Source organism: Gekko japonicus, unplaced genomic scaffold (assembly GCF_001447785.1).
Source record: "Gekko japonicus isolate JY-2015 unplaced genomic scaffold, Gekko_japonicus_V1.1 scaffold2026, whole genome shotgun sequence".
Taxonomy (NCBI): Eukaryota; Metazoa; Chordata; class Lepidosauria; order Squamata; family Gekkonidae; genus Gekko; species Gekko japonicus.
In genome coordinates, this window is record NW_015171565.1 from 157162 (window position 1) to 176382 (window position 19221).

Here is a 19221-nt window from a genome sequence, read left to right on the forward strand (position 1 = left end):
TCCCGTCCCCACCACAGACACCCTGTGAGGAAGGTGGAGCTGAGAGAGCTCTGAGAGAACTGCTTGTGAGAAAACAGCTCTGAGAGAACTGTGGCTGGCCCAAGGTCTCACCGGCAGCTGCATGTGGAGGGAGTTCTCCCAGATTAGAGTCCGCGCTCCTAACCACTACACCAAACTGCGAGGGTCGTGACACAGAGGCGGGCCACACCAAACCATCTCTGAACATCTCGTACCGTGGAAACCCCACCAAGGGTCACTGTAAGATAGATGTGACTTGATGGCCAAAAAAAAAAAAAAGAATTCAGTGTGCATATTATGGGGGGCAAAATGGGAAAGAGAATTTTTTTTTTAACGAGCGGGATTTGAAAGCTGTTTTCTCCCCCTTTCTCAGAAATAGAAGATATTAAGCTAGCAAGAAAACTACAAAAAGCAGAGGCAAAGAGAAAAGCTACCCCAGTCGTCGGAGACATGAATCCATTGATGGACGCTTTGCCTGAGCTCTCAGACCTGGTAACCGTCAGCAAGTTCTCCAAACAGCCAAAGATGTACGTACGCCTATTGTGCTGAAGTGGTTTTTTTTCTCTTTAATTTAGGTCATTTGTGATGTTTGGTTAAGTAAGCTTTGAAGCCAGAATAATTCCAGAGGGGTAGCCATGCGGTTCTATTGTCGCAAAGTAGAAAAAGAAACCCGATGGCTTCCTGAAGGCCAATAACGTTTATTCCAGTATGAGCTTTCGTGAGTCAGAGCTCAGTTCTTCAGAAGCTGTGAGCGGTGATTCACAAAAGCTGGTTCTGGGTAAATTATTGTTTCTCTTTAAGATGACACTGGACTTCTGTTTTCTTTTGAAGCCAGAACGCTTTCTTAGCCAGACTGGGCTGCATGTGAGGGCCAAGAAGTTATTTTCTTTCTGATTTCTTGATAGTAACAGGGGTATAGACATCTTCATGGCTGTTTCCACTAGGCGAACATGTCCCCATTGGGTGTTCCATCCTAGTATCCAATAAAACTAATTGAATGCTGAAAATCTGTTTTTGTTTTAAAAGGGAAAGTTTCCAAGTCCTGATGGGTTAAAATTAATACGAAAGCATATGAGGGTCTTGGCTACAAATAAAGCAGGGTTTCATACCCCGGTGACTTCAGAATAATCTGTTTGAAGTACTTGAAGATCTGGATTATGGACATTTGGGCGGGGTGTGTGTCTCTGTCCGGACTCTTAATGCTCACCAGAAAGTGCATCTGTGTGTGTCCCCCAGCTCCATCTAGGGTTGCCCGTCTCTGGGTTGGTAAATTCCTGGGGAATTTGGGAGGGGTGGAGTCTAGGGAAGGTGGGGGTTTGGTGGGAGGGACTTCAACAGGGTAAAACACCATAGAGACCAATTTCCAAAGCAGCCATTTTCTCCAGGGGGACTGATTTCTGTAACTCGGAGACCCAACAGTAATTCTGGGATACCCTCCAGCTGCCACCTGGAGATTGACAGCCATACCTCCATCCTAAACCACTTCACTTGGCATCTGACTTCTCGTTTGAGTCTCGGTAGCTGCATCGACCGCTTTACCAGGTTATCCAAAAACTGAAGGGAAACTCATCCTGATGATAGAAAGGACGTGCACCAGACAGTGAAGCTTGGGAAACACTTACAAATAAGCACCAGGCCGTAGCTGCAATACTTCTCTGCATTTGTACAACATTTTCAGTCAATAGAAATCCACACTCAAGGGATCTTCCGATGGGCCAGTCTGGATCCTAATTTCTACTTGGAACTGCGGTCTTGGAATTAAAAATCAGACATCCCAGCATGTGAGTTTTTACTTAGCCGCCTTTGATGAAAATTAGTTCACTTGCATTCATTGCAGCTTTCAAGGTTTTTTTTTTAATCTTAAGCTTTAAATTTTACTTTAAACCATCTCACAGGCAGACTTTATTCAGCCTTCTGAACGCAGCGCACAAATATTCAATTGCACCAGCTTTCCTGCGGTTACCCTTTGATACAAAGTCTGTTGAAATTGTTAGAATCAAAAAAGTCTAATTTCCTTTGATTCCCCCCCCTTTTCATCGTGTCTCGAAATGACACACTTTGTTCACGATCTTAAGAAATTCTGTTTGATTCAGCAGGTTTATTCTTCCACGTTTTTAAGCAGAATAGTTTCCCTGCACGCTTCACATGTTAACTGTTGTTTACAGCTACCCTCCCCTCTGTTCCCCGCTCAGTTTTCATGTTCAACGTCTGTTGGGGGAGGCTGCTCACTCCTCCCTCCAGGAAATCATATGACCTCTGGTTGACTTGGATTTAACCCCAGATTGAACCCCAGGCAAACAGGTGTTTGAGGAATAGCAAAACACAAGAGCCATGGACCCTTTCCTACCTGCCTTCTCAAAACCTATTTGGCTGTTGTTGTGTCGGACTCTTTTATTCTTCCACAAGGGCAGGGGTCATTTCGTAGAAAAAGAGGTGCAGGAGCTCATTAGCATAACTCATTAGCATAACTCATTTGCATATGCCACACACCCTGACATCACCGGAAGTGTGTCAGAAGGCAACACCCACCGCTCAGGCTCCACTGGACTGTTTTGGATTGCTAGCTATGGGGGGGGGGACGTGCAGATCTGCCCTCACAGAGGAGGGAGAGCTTGTACCTTGTAAACCTTGGTCTTAAAGGTGCCCCTGGTCTGTTTTGGATTGCTAGCTATTGGGGGGGGGGCAACATGCAGATCTGTCCTCGCAGAGGAGGGAGTGCTTGTACTTGAGTAAACCTTGGTCTTAAGGGTGCCACTGGACTGTTTTGGCCTGGGGGCCCGGGGGGGGGTGCTCTGCAGCTTACCTGGCTGCTTCTTGCTCTGACTGAGGGCTGCTGGGAGCAGGGGTTGAGGCTTGTTGCATGTGCCCACCCCCTGGGCTCTTTACTGCCGGAGCTCCGCTCCTGTGCGCTCCCGCAGGAAATGACCCCTGGCTAAGAGTATCATAATTGTACTGAATTTCTTCATAGGCTGGGAGACTGGCCCCCCTTCACAAGCCCCAGAAATGGCCCAAGGACAAACAGCAATGAAAATTTAACTGGAGGTGCCAGTTATTGAACCTGGATCCTTCTGCATGCCACTGCGCCAGAATAGCTCTCTCCACACTGTCCCCACCTTGAAAGTGCAAAAGTACCTCGCAGCTCATATGCTTCTGGCCAAACTAGACCATAGATTTAAGGTCGGCCATGTCTGATGTCAGACGTGATGTTTAAGATGCATTCCTAAAGATGCATGGACACATGAAAGTGCCTTTTACTGAATTAGATCCTTGGTCCATCCCTGACAGTGTTGTCTACTCAGACTGGCCACGGCTCTCCACGGTCTCAGGCAGGGGTCTTTCACATCATCTGCTGCCAGTCCTTTTAACTGGAGATGTCAGGAATTGAACCTGGGACTTTCTGCATGCCAAGAAGATGCTCCATCACTGACCTACAGCCCCTTCCTACAGAACTTCTGACATAATTGTGTTTGAGGTTCATAATGGTACATAACCCAATCTAGTTCTCTCAAGCCCCAAAAAGCCAAAAAGGAAAGGTCTGCACTGAATTCTCTTGTATGGGAGCAGATGCTCCATTAGTTTGGTGAGAGCCAGTTTGGTGTAGTGGTTAGGAGTGCGGACTAATCTGGGAGAACCGGGTTTCATTCCCCAGTCCTCCACATGCAGCTGCTGACTGACCTTGGGGAGGCCACAGTTCTCTCAGAGCTGTTCTCTCAATAACAATCAGCCTCACCTACCTCACAGGGTGTCTGTTGTGGGGAGGGGAAGGGAAAGGAGCTTGTAAGCCGCTCTGAGACTCCGAGTGAAGGGTGGGGTATAAATCCAATCTCTTCTCCTTCTAGTTCAGAGTAGCGGCCTTTACTTTTTGTAGTGGCGAACCTGTTGTATGGCTCCATTCCCACTGTCTTTGGTGCTCTGATTGTGCGCACGCGGCTTCTGAAATCAGAACAAGTTTGTATAGGTTTAGAATGATTGCATAAATGTGGGATACGGCTCCCAGTAATTTGTCAGCTTTTATTCATAGAAGATTAAATTCTCCAGAAATTCGATCCCCCTGCTGGGGGAAGAGAGCGTTCAAGCAAGGTTCATTTATAATTAATGAAGGCTGCAATGTGTAACGAAGTAAGGAATGCCATTCGTTGTGAATGAATGAAATGGATGAGGCGGTACTATGCTGTCAAAGCTTGGAGCAGAAGTTTCGATAAGCGATTCGGGTGGCTTATTTGGATGTGTTTGCCTGTTTCTTACATTGAATCACATGCATTTGGTCTCAAAGAGTATTTCAGGGTTTCCTAGCCTTTTCGAGTCCATTAATATTAATTTACCGTTTGAACCTTAGGCAACCTTTTAGTGAGTAATTCCAGTGGCACCTGGAAAAGTTAGATGGTGCTGATGCCTATGAGGATGAGATGAGTCCTTGTGTAGCAGGATCTTCCTTTCTTCCTTCTCTCCTTGCCCAAGAGTATTTCTCCATTTGATAGCAGACTTGGTGGTCCTCTGCCCATTCAGCAGGGCAATGCAATAGGGTCATGTAATGATTCCATTTTTGGTGTGTGTGTTTCGTTAAATGTTTAGTGTGACTGCAGTAATGTAAGGAGAGCGATAGAGGGAGACAAGTGTGATGTGACTGGCTGATGATGACTGAGAATGTGGGAGGAGAGATGTCTCTGAGGTGATTCTGTGTGACAAAGGATGCATATAGCCTGTGTGGCTATGAGCAAGAAAGTTTAACCTGTGTGGCTATGAGAGAGAAAGTTTAGCCTGTGTGGCTGAGAAAGTTCAGCCTGTGTGGCTATTTGAGCAAGAGAGTTCAGACTGTGTGGCTATATATGAGAGAGTTTAGAGTGAGTGTCTAAACCTGTCAGACGGGAATTTTGGTGTATGAGAGACTGTGTGACCCCAAGCCTTGTCAGTTATATTTTCTTTCTTCCACAACAGTTCAAAAAATACCCAGAAACCTATTTTGTTCTTCTATAAATAAATAATTATTTGTTTAAACTTATCCCAGCAATCAGAACAGTCCTTCCTCAGGGCCACATAGTCCTCTAAAGCGCCCAGACCCTAGGTCATTCTACTAAAAGAGAGAGATTTGGAATTTGTAATTCCTGGTGGCAGTAGAAATCTACTAAGTTCAAGTACACAGAGTGTGTTTTAAAGGAGAAACAGTCTCCCCTAGAAGCGAGGACACCACAGGTCACCTGTTTAAAAGGTATAGGTTTCTGTATACCTCTCCAGGCCAGCATGTGGATTAATGATTTTTTTAAAAAAGAGAAGAGAATTAAAGAGAAGAAACTAACAAAAACAAGCCAGTGGGGACTGAGCATGCTCACTGCTTTCCAGAGATGACAAGAGAGAGCATTAAAAAAAAGAGAGAGCAGGGGTGGAGAGTTTAACAATTAATCTGGAGAGGGATCAGATGAATTCAGTGGATCCATCTGAGATGCTGGTAGCATCTCAGACTAATGGGGTGGGAAGAAGAAGACCGGCTTTATACCCCCACATCACTACCTGAAGGAGTTTCAAAGTGGCTTGCGATCTCCTTCCTTGTCCCCTCCCCACAACAGACACCCTGTGAGGTAGAGGTGGGGCTGAGAGAGCTCTCTCGTGAACTGCCCTTGAGAGAACAGCTCTGAAAGAACTCATGACTGACCCAAGGTCACACCAGGAGCTGCATGTGAAGGACTGGGGAATCAAACCCGGTTCTCCCAGATTAGAGTCCGTGCTCCTAACCACTCCACCAAACTGGGAAGAGATTAAGGTTGGAAGACACCCTGCCCACCCCAGTCTGAGATGCTACCAACAATTAATGGTTCTGATCCACTGAAGCTGAAAGAGTCTTGGGGGAGAACTTACTGTAGTGGGAGAGAGAAGCACCCATATCCTTTAGTAATTTCATAGGGTGCAGTGGGAGTTAATGGGCGGGGTGGACTGGCCATTCATTTTACAGGGAAATTTCCCGGTGGGCGACTGCCCTAGAGGGCTGCAGGCAGCCGAGCCTCAGCAAACTCTACCAGCACCTCCAGGGGCCTCTTGGATCAGGTATTTCATTGAGAACTGGTCTCAGCTCACCAGTGTTCCCTCTAAGCTGTGGAGTCTTGTGAGAAGAATTCTACTTTGTGAGCTGCTGGCATGAAACCTGAGTTAGCGTGAGCCCAGCTCATGGTTTTTTTAGCCTCCAGCTCACCCATTTTTGGCTTAGCTCAGGAAGGGATGGAGCCAGTTTGGTGTAGTGGTTAAGTGGTTAAGTGGTGCGGACTCTAATCTGGGAGAACCGGGTTTGATTCCCCCACTCCTCCACTTGCACCTGCTGATGTGACCTTGGGTCAGTCACAAGCTCTGGCACAGCTGTCCTTGAAAAAGAGCAGTTCCTCTCAGAGCTCTCTCAGCCCCACCCACCTCACAGGGTGTCTGTTGTGGGGAGGGGAAGGGAGAGGAGTCTGTAAGCCGCTCTGAGACACCTTCGGGTAGTGAAGGGCGGGGTATAAATCCAACCTCTTCTTCTTCTTCTTCTTCTTGATCCATGCAGCAGCCAAATCCCCTGCTCACAACTTTAGTGCCAGTAGCACACAAAGTAGGATTTTTGCTCACAGGACTCCACAGCTTAGAGGGAGCATTGGGTCCCCAGTCTGCCACTTTTCGTAGAGGTTGGACGAAGAATGCTTGTTCTGACCACCGTTTTATCTCTCTCACACCCAAGGCACTCTTGTCGTTTGAAAGGACGGTATCCTGGAATAGGGTGGGGGTGGCCGTGAGGCAGCTCTTCTTTCTCCCCTATCCCATTCGCCCCCTCACACACACACACCCTGAGGTAAAACCATCCTTCTGTACTGTACAGCTCAGCTTTGGGGCTGAGGAGCTGCTTCCTGGTTCAAATATACAGTGGCCACTGGCAGAGGGGGGGGGTTAAGGTTGCCAGATCCAGGTTAGGAAACTCCTGGAGATTTGGGGGGGTGGAGCCTGGGGAGGACAGGGGCCCCAGTGGGGGTACAGTGCCATAGAGCCCACCTTCTAAAGCATCCTTTTCCACCAGAGGAACAGATCTCTGTAGTCTAGAGACGGACTATAATTCTAGGAGATCCTCCGGTCCCGCCTGGAGGCTGTCTTCCCTAGGCCAGAGGACGTGTGTGTGTTTTTCTGCATAACTGAAGCAGGGAAGACATCTAACGTCGTATCTTTGGTTGGTGGCTACTGTCCATTCTGAAATAGTGAGGAAGAAATTCCAGCCAATGCTCCCTCTAAGCTGCGGAGTCTCGTGAGCAACAATTCTACTTTTGTGAGCTGCCGGCATGAAAGTTGTGAGCGAGCGATTTGGCTACTGCACAAACTAGTTTGTTCTGGAGTCATCCTTCCTGAGCCAAGACAAGAACGTGTGAGCCAGAGGCTGAAGAACTGCGAGCTAGCTCACACTAACTCAGCTTAGAGGGAACACTGATTCCAGCTGCTTGTGGTGCGCAGTGAATCTTCTGCAGCTGGAGCTGTGGGGAAAGCCGGTGGCTCACTGCTTGGTTAAGGTTGGAGGAATGAGTTAGAGAGCCTTCTCTAAGGAAGGACAGGGAGAGAACCCACGCTAACTTGTCTTCTCTACTCCAATAACCCTTTTTTGATTGTGCCTTTCTCTGTTTGCTCTCCAGCCAGGCAAAGAAGACGGCGGCAAACTTCAGTCAGATGAAACCAGCCCAGAAGCGCCGGGTTCTGTAAGTACAGAGGCTAAGAGTCAAGGGAGACCCTTGTGGACAGCAAGGCCAGATGTCTGCCTTTGAGGCAGAAGCATTAGAGGAGATAAAAACAGGGCAGTCCTGTGGCCTCACTGTCTGGCAGCTGCTGTACCAGGCCTGACGCCAGCGTTGTGTGTTTCTTAAGATATTTATGCCCATTGTGGCTCAGGGTGGCTTACGATTCCAATTTTAAAAACATACAAGCAACAGTAAAAACCCCTTGCCTGCAGTCTGCACCCTGTTGGAAGTTGCAGCAAATAAAGCAGGCCTGCAGTGCCTCCTAAAAGCTCCTGAAGATGACAACCCTCAGGGAAGCCCATTCCACAGGGTGGATGCTCCCATAGGGAAAAAGATACAGGCTCAGGTTGGTGCCAAGCAAGCTGCCTTAAGTAGGGGAACAGCCTGTAGGTGGCAGTCTGAGGACCATAGCTGGTGCCCAGGGACGTAGGGGAAGAGACAACCCATTAGATCTCCCGGTCTTACGATCAGCTAGCAGCAGGGTCGTAGCTAGCCGGTAGCGGGGCGGCGCATGGGGCAGTGTCCCCTAGCATATCTGCAGCGCCCCACCCCAATCCCCCACCCTCGTGGGGAGGACGGACGCCTCGTGGAGAGGATGGGAGGAAGCTTTTCTCCTTCATCTGCAGCACTGAAAGGGTTAAACCAAGCAAGCGGCTTCCTAGAGGGGCCAAGCAAGGTGGGGAAGGGGAAATGGTCTTGGGGGGAGAGGAGGCTTTGCCAAAGAGAAAAGGGCAAAAGCCTGCAGCCGGATCCTGGGAAGGTTTACTCACAAGTAAGTCACTAGACAAGCTGCGGTGGCTCAAGTGGTTAAGACGCTGAACTGCAGGCTGTGGAAGGTCAGTAGTTCAGCAGTTCGAGACCCGGGTGCCGCATGATGGAGTGAGCTTCCATCTCTAGTTCCAGCTCCTGCCAACCTAGCAGTTCGAAAGCAAGAAATTGTAAGTAGATAAAGAGGTACCACTTCGGTGGGAAGGTAACAGCGTTCCGTGTGCCTTGGTGTTTAGTCATGCCGGCCACAGAAACATCTTTGGACAGCGCTGGATCTTCGGCTTTGAAACGGAGATGAGCACCGCAACCCTAAAGTCGGATTTGACTGGCTTTCGAGCAAAGAAACCTTTACTTTTAAGTCACTAGAGGGGATCAGGTTTTCAGTCCTGGAAGACAGAAATGCGGCTAGCGAGTGTTTTTGACGGGGAGCTTGTATCACTCAGTTATAAATTGTAATGGCTTGAGCTTCTTGTGGCAAAACCGGGAAAACCAAGTCGCAGGAGCTGCACAGGAGAGGGTAACGGAAGGGTGTGGGGGGGAGGGCTTTTCCATTTCCAATGGCCCCGACTGCTTCCTGTCGGACGGTTCGGATCATCCTTTTATCGATGGGGTAAAGTCTCCAGGGTCCAGCATTCCCACAACCTTTGTTACGTTTACTTTAATTTATTTAATTGGTGGTGCCCCCTCTCCCGGAAAAATTCCTGGCCATGGGGCTGGCTAGCAGTAGAGTCAACTTCCTGGAATGGCTTGGAGATCAAAGCGAAGGTAATCCTGATCAGTAAATGGGGTTAGGGTCAGATTTTCCTCCAGGCCATATTGGCCCAGGGATCCTTGAGGTTTTTGGGTCTTGCTCCGGGCACAGAGCAGGGGTCACTGGGGGAGTGGTGGGGACGTAGCTGCCAACTTCCTGCATCGTGTAGGAGGACGGACTAGATGACCCTTTGGGTCCCTTCCAGCTCTGTGTTTCTATGGTGCTGCTCACTGACAAGCTGCATATGAGCCATGAGACAAGTCTTCAGTCAATGCGTGGTGACAGTGGTAAAGCCACGATCATGCCATACTGTCCTGTATACTCACTCTCACTCCAGGGAATAGTGGATGGTGCTTACTTCATGTGGGTGTATTAAGAACATATAAGAACATAAGAGACGCCAATGTTGGATCAGGCCAAAGGCCCCTCCAGTCCAACACTCTGTGTCACACAGTGGCCAGAAATACCAGGTGCCATCAGGAGGTCCACCAGTGGGGCCAGGACATTAGAAGCCCTCCCACTGTTGACCCCCCCCCCCCCAAGCACCAAGAAGACAGAGCATCACTTGCCCCAGAGCCCCTATCTATACCTTGTGGCTAATAGCCACTGATGGACCTCTGCTCCATATGCTTATCTAATTCCCTCTTGAAGTCGTCCATGCTTGTAGCCTCCACCACTTCCTATGGCAGTGAATTCCATGTGTTAATCGAATCTGGGGGGGCAGAAGCATAGCTCCCCAGGTCTGGCATAACCAAAACCACAAAAACTTTGGGAAGGGGCTGTGGCTCAGTGGTAGAGCACCTGCTTGGCATGCAGAAGGTCCCACGTTCAGTCCCTGGCATCTCCAGTTAAAAGATCCGGTGGTAGGTGAAGTGGAAGACCCCTGCCTCTGAGACCTTGGAGAGCTGCTGCCACCCTGAGTAGACAATACCGATTGCGAAGGGTCTGATTCAGTAGAAGGCGGCTCCGTGTGTTCACCGCTGCCTTTGTGAAACAAAACCTTTTGTTGCTGCTGGTTCACTCACAGCTCGCTGTGTCACGCAGTGCCCCCTGCTCTTCCCGCCTTATACTGCTTAAGGAAATGGCAGTCTCCAGGGACTGTCCGGATCCAAGCTATGTCTGGCAGCCTCCTTACGGGCACACCTAGAGCCAGCGGCTCATCCTGCAGGAGCGGGAGGTTGTGCTGTCTGTTTCTCCCCTTTCTTGTCCTCCGCTCCCTTGTCCTCCGCTCCCTTCTTGTCCTCCGCTCCCTTCTCTTGGACCTGGTTTCCCTGTTGTTCTCACTACTAACCACAGCATCATTGTGCCTGGCTTGCACCCTTTCGTCCCCTTGCCCTGACCTGGGCCCTCTCCCTCAGCAGCTTGCGTCTGGCCGCAACCTCCTAGCTGCCTCCCAGTGAGTCCACCTCTCGCCTTTTCCTCGGGCTGCCGGTCTTCCTCCTCCTGCCTAGCTCCATCCGAGGATTGCCTCCCTCGCTTCCTGGCCACTGCTTCCCTGGGAAGGTGGAACATCTGAACTCTTCCCCGGCCAGTGAGTGTATCCATCGCAAGGCATCTCATTATCTGGCTTCCCCTGAATTTCCTGGCCACACCGGTGGACTGTAAACCAGAAGGTGTTTGCCAGCTCTCGATTCGCGTCGAGACTTCCGGCTGCAGCGGATCCTCCCCGGCTCTTCTTTCCAAAGCAAAAGTGGCCTTTGGGAGTCAGTTTGTCCTTGGGAGTTTTCCTCTTCCTGCCCCAGTGATCTGATGATGTGTTTGCCTGGGGCCAAGCACTCTGCTCCACTGAAGTGGACTGTGCTAATGCGAAATCTGGCAACTTGCCTTTCCCCCCCTCCGGGGTGTTCGTTTGCCGGTCACTGGGGGGTGGGGGGGGGAGCGGGTGGCCGCTTCCAAAGCAGTCAGCCCAAGGCAGTTCTGTCAGATCCATATTTTTCTCTCCCTCCTCTCTGGCCTCCGTCCTGCTTGTGCCATTAAAAAAAAATCCTCAGGTCAAGCAGAAGGTGGCATTAGCCATCGAAAGGCCATCCTGTTTATCCCACGGACCTAATTTTTCAGAAGCGCTAGCGCCGTAAACGCTGAGAATGTAACAGAAACAACCAAAGACTGCCCTGGCTAGGGATGCTCATGGCCAGTGCTCCCTCTGAGCTGTGGAGTCTTGCGAGCAAAAATCCTACTTGGTGAGCGACTGGCATTCAAGTTGTGAGCGAGCGATTTGGCTCCTGCATAAATCGGTTTGCTCTGGATCCATCCGGATTGCAATAAGCCACCCTGGGGGGCTTGCTCCGCTCCGCCAGGCGATATATTCCAAGAGAAGAAGCCAAGGTCCAGTGCTCCCACCTCCTGGTGGTTCTGCCATGGAGAGGGCAGTGTCGATTCAGCTCCGATAGGATGGAGTTCGTGCAGGTCAGGGAATGAGGATGCAACATTGTCAAGAAAAGAGCTGCCCGCAGAATAGGGAGGGAGCAATGTTCCCTCTAAGCTGCGGAGTCTTGTGAGCAGAAATTCTACTTTGTGAGCTACTGGCATTAAAGTTGTGAGCGAGCAATTTGGCCACTGCATAAATTAGTTTGCTCTGGAGCCATCCTCCTGAGCTAAGACAAAAATGTGTGAGCCAGAGGCTAAAAAACTGTGAGCTAGCTCACACTAACTCAGCTTAGAGGGAACACTGGGAGGGAGCCCTGCTTTTTCCATTAGGGGCTCTTCCGGGGGGGGGGGCAAGCCCCTCAATGTTGGAGCCACTTCTGAAGCTGTATCCTTCAGGATCACTTTTGCAACGGAACTGCCCACTGTTCACACACACACACACACACACACACACACACACCGGTTTGGTGTAGTGGTTAGGAGCGCGGACTGTAATCTGGGAGCACTGGGTTTTGATTCCCCACTCCTCCACATGCGGCTGACCTTATACTATAGGAATGGCCTCTGACAGAGCTGCTTTGTTCCCCTTATGCATTTCCCCCTTGATCCAAGCTAAAAGGTTGGCCTGGGCATTGTCCACTGACAGACCCAGAGCTGGGGTTTCTGCCTGTTTCGATTCAAGAAGGGAACCTTGAGCAGAGCTGTTCTCTCGGCAGCAGTCCTCGAAGGAGCTCTCTCACCCCCACGTACCTTACAGGGTGTCTGTTGTGGGGAAGGGAAAGGAGACTGTAAGCTGCTCTGAGACTCTGAGTGAAGGGCAGGGCATAAATCCAATCTCCTCTTCTTCTCCCCAACGTCAAATGTAGGAATCTGACATCCATTAGTGTCAAACAAGGTTGTTTGTTTTGCTATGCTTAACATACACCTAGCATTACTGAGGAACAGGTTGTATCGCACAGCCGTGAACATCCACGAGGCTGCTGTATACTGAATCAGATCATTGGTCCTTCGAGGCAAGTATTGTCTGTTCCAATCTCCTCTTCTTCTCCCCAACGTCGAATGTAGGAATCTGACATCCATTAGTGTCGAACAGGGTTGTTTGTTTTGCTATGCTTAACAGACACCTAGCATTACTGAGCAACAGGTCGTATCGCACGGCCGTGAACATCCACGAGGCTGCTGTATACTGAATCAGATCATTGGTCCTTCGAGACAAGTATTGTCTGTTAAGACTGGCAGCAGGTCTCCAGACAGAGGACGTTTCCAATCCCCTACAACCTGATCCTTAACGGGAGACACCCGGGATTGAACCTGGGACCTTCTGCATGCAAAGCAGGAAGGTTTTGGGGGTGTAAGCTTTAATCTGATGAAGGGAGCTTTGACTCTTGAGAGCTTATATCCCCAAAATCTTGTTTGGCTCTCTACAGTTCTACTGGACTCGAATCTAGTTGTTGTGCTGCAGACCAACATGGCTACTCTCCGGTATTCTTTAGAGGCAGCCCCATATTGGTCCTCCAGTCTCCCAGGGCCACTTCTCCTAGTTCACCCTGTCCCTTCCCTTCCCTCCCCCCGGCAACCCCCCTGCCAAAGAGTCGTGACGTGCTTTTCGATTCCAACCCCCAGTTGGAACCCCCCAGATTCCAACCCCTGCCCTCGAGGGCTCCAGGGCCTCCAATCCCAGCATTCTCAATGTATAGAACGTCCATCCAGCTGTTGGTGGAGATTGTGGGTCAACCGCAGGCCCACGCCAGCTGCCTGGCTTCCTGCAGTATGTGCCTTCCTGTGCCCTGGCGTCATCTGGCGTGCTCAGAAGTGTGCCCGCAAAAGAAAACCACACCATATTTTAATAATATGTAATAATCTAAACACATGAGCAGGGAAAGGTAGAAAAATTAATGTGTTTCTGAGCCATGTAGTTCTCTAGTGCCGCCAGGTGTTGAAACAGAAGTGTACTTTTCTGCACTAGAAACAGTCATCTCGACAACTAGCAAATCCAATTTGCAGAATCGTGGAATTAGTTATGTGTACTGGGTGGTATGTGTACTAGGAGCTGCGGTGGCTCAAGTGGTTAAGGCGCAGAACTGCAGGCTGTAAAAGGTCAGTAGTTCAGCAGTTCGAGACCCGGGTGTGCCACATGATGGAGTGAGCTCCCATCTCTAGTTCCAGCTCCTGCCAACCTAGCAGTTCGAAAGCAAGAAATTGCAAGTAGATAAATAGGGACCACTTCGGTGGGAAGGTAACAGCGTTCCGTGCGCCTTGGTGTTTAGTCATGCCGGCCACATGACCACGGAAACGTCTTCGGACAGCGCTGGCTCTTCGGCTTGGAAACAGAGATGAGCACCGCAACCCTAGAGTCGGACTCAACTGGCTTTCGAGCAAGGAACTGGGTGGAGGGGCCGGTGTTCATCTTCCGCAATCTGGAAATTGGCACCATGTGTCATTTTGAGGAGCACCGATGAGATGGTAGAGGAAAAGGGGTGAACGGCATGGTGGTGTATAATAGGACGAAGGGAGAGAACTGTGTGTGTGAGAGAGAGCCAGTGTGGTGTCGTGGTTAAGAGCGTCAGATTCTAATCTGGAGAACCGGGTTTGATTCCCCACTCCTCTACAGGAAGCCTACTGGGTGACCTTGGGCCAGTCCCAGTTCTCCCAGAGCTCTCTCAGCCTCACCTGCCTCAAAGGGTGTCTGTTGTGGGGAGAGGAAGGGAAGGCGGTTGTAAGCTGCTTTAAGACTCCTTTGGGTAGAGGAAAGTGGGATATAAAAACCTACTCTTCTTCTACCTTGTGCACGTGTCCATGTCCATGAGTCCCACACCCAGGGTGACTAATTTTAGTCAAGGTCTGAGAACTCTCCTGATTTTATTGGGAAATGTATGCTTCCCTCTGTGCCAGCGAACCAGAATTGTAGATGCAATATTTTTTTTTTTGCTCTTTCTTTCCAGAGAGGATGATATTGCACAGTTCCACAAGGTGCTGTCCGACCCCTTGTTCAAAGCCAGCCCTCTGGCACTCATCGGCGTTCATCTTTCCAAAAGATTGAAGCAGGAGAGGGAGGGAGAACCCCTCTAGCATCCTCACCGGGACAACTGGAGAGCACCAGAGACTGGATTCTGTTTACACACACCCGCCCAGGAGTTCAACGTCCCTTTCAAGTCCACGGGATTGCAATGACCTCGAGTGACCTCATTTTCTGTCAACAGAAATAATGCTGCCAGCCCCGCCGATTTAGACTGCTAGCTGTAGCTACAGCCCTGACTTATTGTTTTGCGGAGAGCTCGGTGGATCTGTGATTATCCTCATCGCCCACTCCCGTGTTAAGTCACAGGCCAGCTGTTGTTTCTGGGAAGCAAAAGTTTAAAGCCACCATCCTCTCTCCGCCGGGTAGTATTTGCGCCAATCCCCTGAAATACGTTGCTTTATTTAATCGGGGTTAATGGCTGCCGCTCCTTCCCGTTTCCATGCACAATTGAGTTTAAAATAAATTTCTTGGTTTCCTTAAAGGATCTGAGGTTTTTTTCTTATTTGGGTGGATGTGTGTGTGTTATTGTATCATAGAAAAACAGATTACTTAGCAAATGGTTCGTTTTCTTTGAGAGGCTAGCAGCAGCACAGGAGAGAATACAGGCAGCCCCATCCTAACTTTTTAGATGAATGAAGGACTCTGACTCGGGAACCATGCTTTTCCTGAGCGAATACATTGGTACACAGCAGGGAAATCTGGTGGAATCCAAGGGCTGCAATGCAGAGACAAGCAATGGCAAACCGCCACAACTGAATCTTGGAAGCTAAGCAGGGTTTAGTATTTGGATGGGAGGCCACCAAGGAACACCCAGGTTGCTATTCAGGGGAAGATCGGGGTTAATGGCTGCCGCTCCTTCCCATTTCCATGCACAATTAAGTTTAAAATAAATCTCTTGGTTTCCTTAAAGGATCTGAGGTTTGTTTCTTATTTGGGTGGACGTGTGTGTGTTATTGTATCATAGAAAACCAGATTACTTAGCAAATGGTTCGTTTTCTTCCAGAGGCTAGCAGCAGCACAGGAGAGAATGCAGGCAGCCCCATCCTAACTTTTTAGATGAATGAAGGACTCTGACTCGGGAACCATGCTTTTCCTGAGCGAATACATTGGTACACAGCAGGGAAATCTGGTGGAATCCAAGGGCTGCAATGCAGAGACAAGCAATGGCAAACCGCCACAACTGAATCTTGGAAGCTAAGCAGGGTTTAGTATTTGGATGGGAGGCCACCAAGGAACACCCAGGTTGCTATTCAGGGGAAGGTAATGGGAAGGTGGCTGCGGTGGCTCAGTGGTTAAGACGCTGAACTGCAGACTGGAAGGTCGGTAGTTCAGCAGTTCGAGACCCGAGTGCCGCATGACGGAGTGAGCTCCCGTCTCTGGTTCCAGCTCCTGCCAACCTAGCTGTTCGAAAGCAAGAAATTGCAAGTAGATACATAGGTACCTTCAGTGGGGAAGGTAACAGCGTTCTGTGCACCTTGGTGTTTAGTTTTGCCAGCCACATGACCATGGAAACATCTCTGGGCGGCGCTGGCTCTTCAGCTTGGAAATGGAGATGAGGACCGCAACCCTAGAGTCAGATTCGACTGGCTTTTGAGCAAGGGAAACCTTTACCTAATGGGAAGGTACGCAGTGGAAGGTAACTGTCTGTTGTCTGGAACACCCCGTGGGAAGGTGACTCATTGGCACCTTCTTCTCTGTAAAGATGCACAAAAACGAAGTCTGCTGATAGCAAGCCAAAGACGGAAAGCTGAACTAGTCAATCTGTTTTGTTCAGTTCCCAGAAGGATAAACTGCGGCCACAAAACTATGTTGGAGAACAAGGGAAATGAAGCAGGAGAAACTGTTTTGGAAGTCCGGTTCCCTCCTTGAAAGAGTTGTAGGCTGGAGGAAGATGAAAAAAAGATAGTGCCCATCACAACGAAAGTGGGAATTGAAGAAACACATTTGCCTGTTGCTAAAAGGGAGTTTAATTAAGAGAACACTGGCCAGAAGAAAGTGGCAACATTTTTAAAGGAAGAAACCATGCCATTCTTTCTCTGGCAACATGACAGATCTGGTCAGTGAGTGGAAGCAGAAGAAAAGCCTTTCTAAGACTTTTGGGACATTCATAAAAACAAGATTATCTGCTAAACGACAGAAGCTTAAGGTGGAAAGTCGGTGGAGCAAACGCTAAGAAAACAGGGAGATGAAAAGGCCTGCCTTGGGGGTCCCAGAGCCTTAGCTGCTGTTTTGCAGAATGATTTCCTTGTTGCAGGGAAGCCCGAGGTTCTTATCTCAAAACACCCCTTTCTTTAACGGCAATGTCGCACCTTCTCACTGGGCACCAATATGTCGCCCCTAGGAAAAAGCTGCTTTCAGTGGACACCCATGTGACATGTTCTTTGCTGCTGGGATGGGGCTGCTCACTGAACAATCCCGGTCATGAGCCATGCAAGTTTGCCCCGCCCCTAAATGCCCTGACTATTCTTCTCCATCAAAGGTCCCCAATGTGGAGCCAGTGGGGTACCACGGTGCCCGCTGACACCATTCGTGGTGCCCTCAGGAAGTGTTTTCAGAAAGTGGGTGGGGCTTTGGCCCAGAAGGGCTTCTTAATCGGCCTTTGGAGATCTGATTGGCTGTGAAGGTTTTAAAAAAAAAAATGCATCGCTTTGGCAACAGCGGCCACCACAGCACTGCATGGCTGAAGGGCAAGCTTTCTGTAAGCAATAAAATATTTTTAAACAATAAATTTAATTTGAAATGGCGCCCTGTCAAGCAGAGCTTGTGCCTGGAATGTTGAAGGGTTGCTGTTAGAGTTAGGCGTGACCTCACTGCCTGACGGTTTGTCGTTGGCTCCGCCCCCTGTGGCAGCCATTTTGCCGTTGCACCCACCACACTGTGTCAAAACCCCAAAAGTGCCCATGGGGCTCAAAAAGGTTGGGGACCGACCCCTGCTCTACATACTGGCTTCAGAGTCACAGCGCTCAGCCCCAGGTGACTTCTCACAGAGACCTCTCTTTAAGAACACAGCAAATGCCTGGCCCCCTATCAAAACGCTCCCGCTAGGATGTAAAACGTTGGGGACCGACCCCTGCTCTACATACTGACTTCAGAGTCACAGCGCTCAGTGACTTCTCACCGAGACCTTTCTTTAAAAACACAGCAAATGCCTGGCCCTCTGTCAAAAAGCTCCCGCTAGGATGTAAAAAGCATTCCATTTTAATTCTTTAAAGGACTGTAGAGTCTCCTCCTCTCCCAGGGTGGATGAAGTGTGAGTCCAGACGGGGGGCAGGGAAGAAAACGTGTAATTATTCCCGTGACCAGGCAGCCAAGAATTTAGGCGAGCAAACAGAAATGCGTCTGGAGACTTTGTTTTGTCTGGTAATCTGGGATAAAAATATTTAGCGAAACACCATTATCATTTGCCTTCGTTGCGGTGACGGTTTTGCGCATATTCTCCCTCCCATACTTTTGCAAGCAGTGCCAGGGTGGGAGGCGCGAGTGAGTTGAGGACATGCCGGTTTTCCAGTATTAAGTTGCTTTAAAAAAAAAAAAAAACAGAAACACAACACTTGGATTTCATGCAGAGTATGTCAGGAATTGTATTGTTCCATTCTTTACAGCTTATTTTAATACCTCCTCATTCAGCAACGGAATTAGCGGTCTTACATTCGTTCCAGTTAGATGAGAATGCCGTCAGCTTTGTGCCAGAAAACTCTTTAAGAGGCAGGCGTCCCAGGCAGTTGGACTTTCTTCCCACATTGGCTCTGACCGGGTTTGAGCAATAAATGGCATTCTGCTGTAGAGTCTCGGGGGTTCTAATAGGCGGTTCCCCACAGTCATGACCAAATTCTAATTTGTCACTATTGCAAGTGGGTAGGGGTTGTCAACTCTGAATTGGGATTTGGGAGAGTGGGGTTTGCGGAGGAGAGGTAGAGTCCACCCTGCAAAGGGCGAGCTTGGTGTCGTGGTTAAGAGTGGCAGACTCTAATCGGGAGAACCGGGTTTGATTCCCCCACCCCTCCACATGAAGCCAGCTGGGTGACCTTGGGTCAGTCACAATTCCTCTCAGAGCTCTCTCAGCCCCACCTACCTCACAGGGTGTCTGTTGTGGGGAGGGGAAGTGAAAGGAGATTGTAAGCCGCTCTGAGACTCCTGAGTGAAGGGCGGGGTATAAAACCAACTCTTCATCTTCTCTTCAAAGCAGCCAATTTTCTCTGGGGAACGGGTCTCTGTCATCTGGAGATCAGTTGTAATTCTGGGAGATCTCCAGGCCCTGGAGGTGGACAGGCCTACGAGTGGGGGACTTACCTCAATGCCTCTTGTCCATCTCACAGCCTAGAGGTGTCGGAGTGCTTTTGGGGAGCAAGAGTGTGGAAGCTAGATGTGGGGGGGGGGACAGGAGCGGGTGGCAGTCAAGAACATGAGGCCCTTTTTCCTTTCCCTCTAGAAACTTCTGTTGTTTGAAGGGTTCAGGTCGGAATGGGGCCTACCCCAAGCCTACTTTAATACTGTGAGATGAAGTGTTTCTTGAAGATGTGAAAGGGGCTCCATTCCTCCCCCCTTTCCCCCCCTTGGAAACCAAACCC

At 49.6% G+C, this 19221-nt stretch overlaps 1 protein-coding gene across 1 annotated transcript in view; it reads left to right on the forward strand.

The window, feature by feature from the left end:
* FAM207A (family with sequence similarity 207 member A) overlaps positions 1-15093 on the forward strand; it is an 89848-nt gene extending 74755 nt beyond the window's left edge. The window contains exons 4-6 of the mRNA XM_015419756.1: positions 392-545; positions 7647-7709; positions 14577-15093. Coding sequence (XP_015275242.1) covers positions 392-545; positions 7647-7709; positions 14577-14703 — 344 coding nt within the window. The 3' untranslated portion in view covers positions 14704-15093. The remainder of the gene's footprint in view (positions 1-391; positions 546-7646; positions 7710-14576) is intronic.
* The last annotated feature ends 4128 nt before the right edge of the window (positions 15094-19221 follow it).